Raw genomic sequence first — 10,434 nt, 5'->3', positions numbered from 1 at the left:
GACCACATGAAGCTCGGTGACAACAGCCCATTCAAACGCCCGACCCAAGCTGTGCATGCTAGAGCAACTGGACGCTGAGTCAGAGTCACCATTTTCATCATCTATAGTGGTTGTGTAGTGTGGTTGGCTCGGCTAGTTCGCTAGTAAGCATGGATGGTGCAGTGAAAGCGAAGGCTGGTAGCAGGTTATCGCGACAACACTCCCCTCAAATTCAAAAGAACGTTGTTGCCCTTGGCTAGGGGCGAGTTTGTCTTTAGCTGACTGGTAACGCGTTCATTCAACAAATAATTTGGACAAGTGAGAGGCCGGGGTTCAAATCCCACCTCGGACTCAGGCAATTTATCACCTGTTACATTGGTGCCGTGACCCGGATCTGGGTGGGGATATAAAATAAATAAATAAATTAAATTAAATGGTTGCTGCTGAGTTTCACATGGAGGGGAAGTCAAAGGGGGGTGAGTGTAGTGTGGTTGGCTCCGCTCGTTTGCTAGTAAGCACGGATGGTGCAGTGAAAGCGAAGGCTGGTAGCAGGTTATCGCGACAACACTCCCCGATGACGTAACCCTCAAATTCAAAAGAACGTTGTTGCCCTTGGCTAGAGGCGAGTTTGTCTTTAGCTGACTGGTAACGCGTTCATTCAACAAATAAATTGGACAAGTGAGAAGGCCAGGGTTCAAATCCCACCTCAGACTCAAAATCAAATTTTTCACCTGTTACAGTTGCAAACAAGAAAGATGACAGTGTTAGACTCTGTATAGACTACTGGAAGTTGAACATGCAGACCATCAAAGATGCATATGCCCTTCCGAACCTAGAGGATACCTTTTTGGCACTGATTGGGTCCAGGTGGTTCACCGTCCTTGACTTGAAGTCTAGGTATTACCAGATTGAAGTAGCAGAAGACAAACCGAAGACCATGTTTGTCCTCTCAGATTCTTGGAGTATAACCGCACCACACAAAGGATAACAAACGCCCCAAGCACTTTTCAAAGACTCATGGAGAGATGTGTGGATGACATGCACTTAAAGGAGGTGTTGGTCTTCTTAGACAACTTAATAGTGTTTTCCAAGCCTCTGGAAGAGCACGAGGCTTGACTGCTGCAGGTGTTGAATTGACTAAAAGAGTATAGCTTTAAACTCATGGGAGAGTCTAGCATGGTGTTCTTAGAAAAGAAAGAAGTAAGTTGACTAGAGGCAGCTTGTTCTATTGTTTTAGATAGAAAAGGAAGAAGAGATACTGGGTGATAGTTCTCGATGATAGAGGGGTCCAGGATAGGCTTTTTTAGCAGAGGGGTGATGTGGGCCCTCTTGGAGGATGATGGAAAAAAGCCAGAAAACAGGGAGGAGTTCACAGGGGAGGTGACAAATGAGAGGATGTCAGGTGTGATTGTCTGGAGGAGAGAAGAGGGGATAGGGTCAAGGGCACAGATTGTAGGGCGGTGGGAGAGCAGTAGTTGGGAAACATCAGAGTTCATAGGATATAGGTCTATATCCTCTATATACATGAGGATATAGGTCACTTGGGTGTTGAGCACACTCTGGATTTGGCTAGAACTTCTGTTTCAGCTGGTCTTTAAGTGTCACTTATTCTCAAATCCACCTGATTAAATGGGTATACATTCACCTCCATATTGTGAGAGAAAAGGCAAAACTCTTGTTTTTACAAATGTATAATCAACAGAGAGGGGGGCACGGATAGTGCAGTGGGTAGCACTGCTGCCTCACAGCAAAGTGGGTTCGAATCCCGGTCGGCCGGGGCCTCTCTGTGTGGAGTTTGCATGTTCTCCCCGTGTTTGCGTGGTATGAGTGTGTGAATAAATGCTGTGTGTACCCTGCGATGGACTGGCAACCTGTCCAGGGTGTATTCCTGCCTTTTGCCCAATGTATGCTGGGATAGGCTCCAGCCCCCCTGCAACCCTGTTCAGGATAAGAGGGTTAAGATACTCAATGAATGTAAAACGTAGCATAAATCCAAAGTAAATGGAGGTGCTGTATTTATTTTATTACAAAGTGAAAAAACAAGTGGAACAAAAAAAACAGCGTAAAGGCATAAAAAGCATATACATACATATGAAACATTTTATATATACACTCACCGAGCACTTTATTAGGAACATTTTTATCTTCAGAATGTTTATTCTGGTCAAAGCTGACAGGAAGGTGACAGTAATTCAAATAACCACACATTACAACTGTGGTATGCAGAAGAGCATCTGAACACACTAGTGAAACCTCTAAGGGGATAGCAGAAGTCCAAAAAGTCTCAAATTAAGTCTAATAAATACCTAATAAGATGCACACTGAGTGTAAAAATAGTTTGATATCACAAATGCACAAATATCCCAATCCACAATATTTCACTGCAAACACTATCATTTAATTTTTATTTCAGTAGTCCATAGGTTCACCCTCTAGTTACATTTATTTGAGTAATCATAAATCAATAGAACTCATTCAATAAAGTGGTGTAACATTCAAAATATATATTATCTGTCTATTATATGCCTGACCCCATATACAAGTGTAAAGTATGCGAGACTGACTGAATAGTGGTGTATAACTTTTTTCAATCCTTTAATTTCCTCTGTGCTAGCTGTTTTCAGCCAGCAATGAGTTTAATTTGGCCTTTTCTCTCACTCAGCAGCTTTAGCTTCTTCTTCCTTCTCTCCTTCCTCCTCCTCTCCTCTCTTTTCACCATACCTTCCTGCTGTGCTCCTTTCCTCTTTACCACTTTCTCCCTTTCTATCTCCCTGTCCCTCCTCTGTGCTCGCCATCATTTCTTCCCCCTTCCTTTCCTCTTTTGTCTCTGTCACACTCTCTCTCTTTTTCTCCTCTTTGTCCTTTCTCTCTTTCTCTATTTTGGACAGGTGCTGGCACAGTGCCTGTACATACGTAAAAACACAGAGTGGGTCTGGAGCATTTCCCATCAACAGCATATCTTCAACTTCCAGCAGGGGGCAGCAGTCAGCCAAGGACCTGTAACAGGGAACGCACGACACTTCATTCAGTGTAACATTTGTCCTTAATATGACCAAGGAAATACAAGCATGAATATTCATGCACAACCACAACAACAGCCACGCTCGCACACACACACAAACACACACACATATACACACACACAAACATGCTTACACACAGCGATGCCAGGATTTACATTTTGGATGAGCCAACGTAAGAAATAAGTGACCTTTATTTCTTTCATTTGCAGTCGGATTTAGGGATCTGGTATGTCAAATACACTTATTTATTAAAATTGACATTTTATTATAGCCTACATCAGTGGTTTACAAACTGTGGGTTGTCACAGCAGGGCCAGGTGGGTCGCTGGATGGCCTCAATAAATTTTTGTTTAGAGACAGAAAAAAATGCATGCAATCCTTGACGTGAGAGGGCACCCTTTGAAAATGTTTTTTTCTCTGAAAATAGTGTTATTGCCATGCAGCTTGATGAGAGCACAGACATGGCTAAAAGTCTCAACTACTGGCTTATTGTATGTCCGATGCATTGACTCTGATAATATTTGACTTTCTCTTTTGTGAGGAACAGCTATCTTTTAAAACATTTATTTCAGGGGGAAATTGCATTTAAATGTTAATAGTTGAAAAAAAAGTTGAAAAAATGTTCTCCCCAGCAATTTTGGAATGGGCCAGTAAAACTGGGCAGGCCAACTGCAGCACCATGCCTGCACACTACATACATAGCTTCCCCCCTCCCAGTGCTTACTCTGCCTTGCTGAATGCCAGAGCAAAGTTCTTTGCCCTTTCTTGTGCCCGCAGTTTGGAGAAATCGAACGCGTCTGGGAAGAACCGGTGAACAAGTGCACAGAAAGCAAGGCCATCACACCAGGAGGAGGAGAAGTTTTCAATGCACACACCCTGGGAGAAGAAGACAGCCACTTAGACCCAACAAAACAACCCAGCACACTGATCCAACCCAACACAAAGAACCAACAAAACAACCCAACACGTTGTTCCAACCCAGGACACAGACCCAGCATGACAACTTGGGGTCCTCACCTCATAGTTTCTAGTCTTATTCTGACACCACTGGAGGATTTTCTGTTTGATGGAAGCCCCGTTGGAGGAGCCAGTAGTGCTTCTCTGGACCTTAAAATTGCGTACAACTGGCTTTCTGAAAGGCAGACACAGGAATGCAGGGATTGGGGGGGGGGGGGGGTTAGGTTTGGATAGGTGGTTCATGTTTGTGCCACCATAACATAGAGACATGTGGGACATGAGTATACAGCTGTCTGCTGGGTTTTTTTCCCCAACCGATTACTGTGGTCAAAAACAGCTGTACACGCCCAGTGCTGGTTCTGTCCCATGTCAGACCACAGGAAAAATGTTCTCACTAAGGACACATGGAGTCTGCAGCCATAGTTTTACCACAGAAACAGTTTGTTCAAACAAATATTTGTGTCAAGTAAATAAGAGCAGAAGCTGCCATGCTCTGACTAAGAACCACATCAAGTCTGAAAGGTGCAGTAGTGCAATCGAATCTCCAGTCCTAGTGGCCACAGTGTCCGCTGGTTTTCAGTGTGTTAAAGCACAAGTGACTAATTTGTCACTGAATGGCTAAAGAATTCACACACCTTAGAAAAGCCGAGCACTTGTCTCTATTTCATAGATTACATTAATCATATTGTAAAAATCTAATTAAGCTGTGCCATGGCTTATTTAGCAAAAAAAATAGAACCATATACTGCCACCCAAAGGTGAGAAGCTTTGTTTTGTTGCTAAAATGATGTGATAAAAAATTTAGATCTAGATAAGCAAGTAAAGCCCCAACTCTGGCCATTTTGTTGATTAATGGGTAGGTCAAATGTTTCATTTGGATTTGGATTTTCTACGTGCCTAAGACACATTACCGACTGGTTCAACCACCCCTCTGTGGCCTCCTCCCCTCACTCTATGGACATCTATTGAAATTGTGAAGTGGGCAGAGACAGGCCAAAAGCTGCTTTTTCTCTTTAATTGGTTGCTGATTGAAAGGGAACCACAGATATCTGCAGACAATGCAGTCCTCCTGGACTGGAGTTGGAGACCATTGCTACATCAAGAAAAATAAAACATTTGGTTATGCAGGGTTCCCCTTGGGTCCCGGGGACCTCTCAGGTGTGCTGTTTTTCATTAATAATGGGCTCTTATTTGATCAATGAAGAAAACATTGATTACATAGTTAATTTACCTAAACTGTCTGCTGATTGTAAGGTGAAAACAAAAACTAGCCAGACCTTGTGGCTCTCCAGGAGTTGGATCCCTGGGGTAATTACATTTGGTGTGAAGTCCTGAAATCAGTGGTGCAGAGATACTCACTCAGGGCAATTCTGCTGGAACTTGGCGATGATGTCACGTTTGGCAGCCCCCCGAACAGAGCTAGCGGAGCTCCTGGGACGTGATAAGCCAAGGGGAGTGGGCGTAGGGTTTGGCCCCACCTTTTTATTGGCCTTGCTCTGCTTCTCTACCTCCTTCCCTTTTGGCTTGTCCTTCACTTCCCCTTCTTTCTTAGTTTTTATAGCTGATCCTGTTCCCTCGATCACCCTTGCCTTCTTGCTGGACTTGTCCCTCACTGCCTGTCTGTCTCTGTTTTCCCTCTCCCACTCCTTAACTTTGGACTCCCCCTCTCCTTCCTTTTCCCCCATTCCCTCTTTCTTTATATCCTCTTCTTCCCCTTTTTCCACCCCTTTCCCTCCTATCAGCTCCCCTGCATCTTTCCGTCCATCTGTCTGTGCCTCCCTCTCATTCTCCTTCTCTTCTTCCTCTGATCCTTCTGTTTCCCTTGTCTCTCCATCCATGGCCACAGAAGCCCCTCCTCCCTCTTGACTCCCAGCTTCACTGTCATAATCCACAGCCACAAATTCTGCTACAACGGGGATCTCATCCTTCTGCTGCGATGACATCACACTCTACTGTGTAGTTCCGCCCCACGTCTCTCTGAAAAATACAGACATACCATTACATTACATTAAATTATTGGCATTTGGCCTTGTGTGTGCCAGTCATTTAGCTTAACCACTATGCTACAGGCCGCCCAATATACATACATACCGGGAACCTTTTCACTTAATCTGGCAACCATTGGCACCAACAGTGTCATAAATTAAATGCTTTATAAGGATTTCATATTCACTTTTCAGCATTTAGCACACACCCTTATCCAGACTTATCCAGACAAAATCACATTCATAATATGTATTGCCAATGAGCAGACATGGTGTGAGTCCCAGCCAATAGGAAAAATTTGGAAGTGTTTGATGTAGAAGAGGTAGGGTCCTTGTTTGTGCACCTCTCTGGCTTAATTGATTAATTGATTAAGGAATTGAGATCAGTTAGGTGCTGGAGTGTGGAGGACATGTGATGCTATTTTTCTGCTGCGTGACACAGTGCCTGAGAGTTCAGCAGCAGGACACCAGCCTCCCATCCCCTTCGAAATGGTCACCTCCTTCACAAGACTAGCCCATTTTGCAGGGGTGGTAGTGGTGGTGAGGGGGGGTGCATAGATGCATTGGCGGCAGAGCTATTTTTTGAGCTGCCATGAGATATTTGTGAAAGGGAGAGAAACGTGAATTTTTACAGCGTTATATGGCAGTTATTGACAATTAGAAGTTATCAAAGTATCATTCTGCCCAAGGTACTTTCCTTCCCTCACTGATGCCTGGAATACAGCAGCGGTATATTTGGTGTCCAAACAGAGATACAGTGGGCTCAAAAATTATTGGCACCCCTGACAGAAAATGAACAAACAATACTCAAAAAAATTCTAAACAATATATTTATAGACAAACTTGAAATACCAACATTTGATAAATACTGTGCTATATTAATGTTTCAATGGAACCAACAAAAATCATTTACTGATTTAATTAAAAATCAATTTCCTCCAAATCAATGTTTCACAATTATTGGCACCCTTAAAGATTATTGTAAATAACACCTACCAAAATTAAACCAGGTATTAAATTCCACTTATTTAAGTTTATCTATGTGTTAAGGAACTGTATTGAGTGATTACATCACTTCCTGTTTCACTAGGGTATACAAATGAGGTAACACACATGCAATATCCCTTTGTCATCCAACACCATGAAGAAAACAAAAGAATTGGCAGTTCAAAAGAGGCAGATGGTTGTAGACCTTCATAAACGTGGTAATGGCTACAAGAAAATTCACAAACGATTGAATATACCACTGAGCACTGTCAGAGCAATTATAAAAAAGTTCAAAAGATATGGAACTGTTGAAAATCTCATGGGTAGAGGACGCAACTGCATTTTGCCCCCCAGGATACTGAGGAGAATGGTGAGAGAAGCAACAAAATCCCCAAGGATCACAGTGAAAGAATTCCTTGGTCCTTGGTGGCATCTTGGGGTCACCAGGTTTCAAAAAGCACCATCAGACGCCACCTCCATAACCACAGCTTAATAGGAAGGGTTGCCAGAAGAAAGCCTTTTCTGACCACAAGACACAGAAGAAAGCGCTTGGAGTTCCCCAAACGTCATTTACATTATGACTGGGACAAGGTTCTCTGGTCAGATGAGACCAAAATTGAACGTTTTGGTCAGATACAGCATCGGTATGTTTGGCGTAGGAACAGAGATGCATACAAGGAGAAGTACCTCATACCCATAGTGAAATATGGTGGTGGGTCAGTCATGTTTTGGGGCTGTTTTAATTCCAGAGGTCCAGGGGCACTGGTTAAGATTGATGGCATAATGAATTCCAGCAAGTATCAGGCAATTTTGGCTGAAAATCTGGTTCCCTCTGCCAGAAGTCTGGGACTTGGTCGTAGGTGGACTTTCCAACAGGACAATGACCCAAAACACACCTCAAGATCCACACAGAAATGGTTCCGTGACAACAAAATCAACGTTCTGCAATGGCCATCTCAGTCACCAGACCTCAATCCAATTGAAAACCTGTGGGCTGAGTTGAAGAGGTCAGTTGATAAGCACAAACCCAAGAACGTGAAGGATCTTGAAAGCATATGCAAAGAGGAATGGTCCAAAATCCCTCCAAATGTGTTCCTTAATCTTGTCAAAAATTACAGGAAGAGACTCCATGCTGTTATCCTTGCCAGAGGTGGTTGCACTAAGTACTAGGTGAAGGGTGCCAATAATTCTGAAACCTTGATTTTGTTGAAATATATTTTTTATTAAATGATTGTTATGATTTTGGTTGTTTCCATTGAAACATTAATAAAGTACAGTATTTGGCACATGTTGGTGTATTACCTTTCTCTATAATTATATTATTCTTTATTTTTAAGCCTTGTTTGTGCATTGCTGGTGAGGGGTGCCAATAATTCTTGAGCCCACTGTACATAAACGAAGCCCTGGCTTATATCTACGGTGCTGGAACTTGCTGATGGGGCCCCCCAAACAGAGCAAGCGGAGCTCCTGGGACGTGACAGGCCAAAGATTTGGGGGTTTCCAATTCCACTGTGAAATATGGTAGGGGGTCCATCATGTTTTGGGGCTGTTTAATTCTAAAGGTCCAGGTGTTAAGATCAATGTCAACTTCGTTTGACAGTGGTCCTCATGACATGGACATAAACAATAACATACCATTGTTACGAGACAGTTTGGTTTGTTTTATGACGCAACTGACATAACCTGCATAGAAGGCTCAGTATGACAGGGAGGCCATACCACTCATTCATCATGACATTTGCAAATTACTGTCAATTAATAGCTGAAAGCTATGTGATTATGTGCCAGCCTGCCAAATAGTGATGCATAATGCAAATACAGCTTGTCACGAGTTTATAGTATTTTCTTTGTAGGTTTAGATTAATTCATCTTGATAGATAATGCACCAATGTTCATTTGTTGTGAAACACACGTCTGAAAGAATGTTAATAGGAGATATAATAATTTATATTGCTAAAAGCATATTTGCGTTTTAGCTAAGCTAGTCCAGTCATGCAAAGGCTTTACCATCACTTATGCACATATCACTGTGATGTTCTGTTGGTAAAGGGGGGAATGTGGCTTTAATACTGGGGATCATGGGAGCGGTATTTTCTTTCGAGTGTTCTGATTGGTCCGTAGTGTGTAAGGCTGCTTTGAATGGTTAGTCCGTTGAGGGATGTTAGCAGTCTGCGTTTTTAAAATAAGCGGCAAGCTGAACAGAGCTTTATTTTGATATTATTTTGATGCCCTTTTTCATCCCGAGAAGCATTTATCATCATGAAAGATCTGAAAAGATTCCGAAAGTAATGAACAGTACCAAAATACTCGGCAGAGGGAAACAGACATTTGAATCATGGTTTTGTTTTGCTTCTATTCTCAGATAAAAAAGTTTCAAACATGGATTTCTTGGTAAGGGGTGCAATTTTTTTCCTGGAATGCGGACAACCCTGATGGAAAATAGACAACAGTGTCTTAAGCACAAACCAACAAAAACCTAGGTTTAAGGTTAATTTAGGAGGATAACATGTACATAGTCTATATAAACCACCTGGTGAAATCACACTCAAAAGTTAGCTCAGCTGTTGTCAATGAACAAGCCATCTTAGAAGCATTTAGAAGGGAAGACCTTTTCAGACTATCTTTATGAACGCCTCTGATTTAGTCGTGAGGGAATCAATTACCTCCAGTGATGAATACAATAAACTTTATTTGTCATCTCGTTTTATACATAAATGCAACTTAGGCTACAGTGCTTGATCACAAACAAATAAATGTTTAATTTATCTGCAAATGCCTGCCAGTTTCTCTCTTAATTTAGCTGTTCAGGCTTCAAATTCTATCCCTCACTGAATCATGTTCCCCCTAATGTCCTGTGCATCGAGGGCGTGTGTTCATTTTACTTTGTCATGAAGACATATAGATTGTGAAAGCCCAAACATTGCTGGATTTTCTGATTAATCTGAATAGTTTGCAGCCACAAAAACAGCATATGTGATTGTGTAACCCTTGACAAGCAGAAAATTCCCATATTGGAATTGGACAAATCACTGCAAATGCCAAAATATATGATATACCCCCTGGCCAACTGGCTAGCAAATAACTGCAAATAATTATCATGAAATTGGTCAGAGTCAGCTAAAATATACAGCTAGCTAGCTATGAACAAAATGAGAAAACATTCAATTAACTCTGTTCTAGTAGCACCCGGTAAGACTACACGTTTCCTTTGTATTTGCCTTTGTCAGACCTGTCATCTGGGGGAGTCCTACATTAGCTTTAGGCTTAGATCCAAAAAAACAAATGCACATTTTACATTTGAGACTGGGTTATTGCAAAAAATACATAGTACAAGTATTTTTGCTCTTCATATACAAATATGTATGCATTCATAATAATCAAACACATTTGTGAGTCGTCTCTTATTTGCAGATCATTTTACACACATTTCTGAAAAATAGTCTATTGAGACTAATCTCTCTGTCATGTCCGTGCCCCTTGCCCATTGTTTTTTCTTGTGTCTG

The 10,434-nt window shown here is 42.0% G+C and overlaps 1 protein-coding gene across 7 annotated transcripts in view; it reads right to left on the bottom strand.

Moving 5' to 3' along the window:
- Nucleotides 1-1,977: 1,977 nt before the first annotated feature.
- Nucleotides 1,978-10,434, bottom strand: part of smtnl1 (smoothelin-like 1) — a 34,187-nt gene continuing 25,730 nt past the window's right edge. For all 7 annotated transcript variants that reach the window (XM_061250913.1, XM_061250914.1, XM_061250908.1 and 4 more), the window contains 4 exons: nt 5,319-5,936; nt 4,020-4,134; nt 3,727-3,878; nt 1,978-2,976 (listed from right to left, as the gene is read on the bottom strand). In XM_061250913.1, coding sequence (XP_061106897.1) covers nt 2,634-2,976; nt 3,727-3,878; nt 4,020-4,134; nt 5,319-5,902 — 1,194 coding nt within the window. In that variant the 5' untranslated portion in view covers nt 5,903-5,936 and the 3' untranslated portion in view covers nt 1,978-2,633. The remainder of the gene's footprint in view (nt 2,977-3,726; nt 3,879-4,019; nt 4,135-5,318; nt 5,937-10,434) is intronic.

This window comes from Conger conger, chromosome 8 (genome assembly GCF_963514075.1).
Source record: "Conger conger chromosome 8, fConCon1.1, whole genome shotgun sequence".
In the NCBI taxonomy this organism is placed as follows: Eukaryota; Metazoa; Chordata; class Actinopteri; order Anguilliformes; family Congridae; genus Conger; species Conger conger.
Note: the sequence above shows the minus strand (reverse complement) of the source record. Positions and strands in the feature narration are given on the sequence as shown.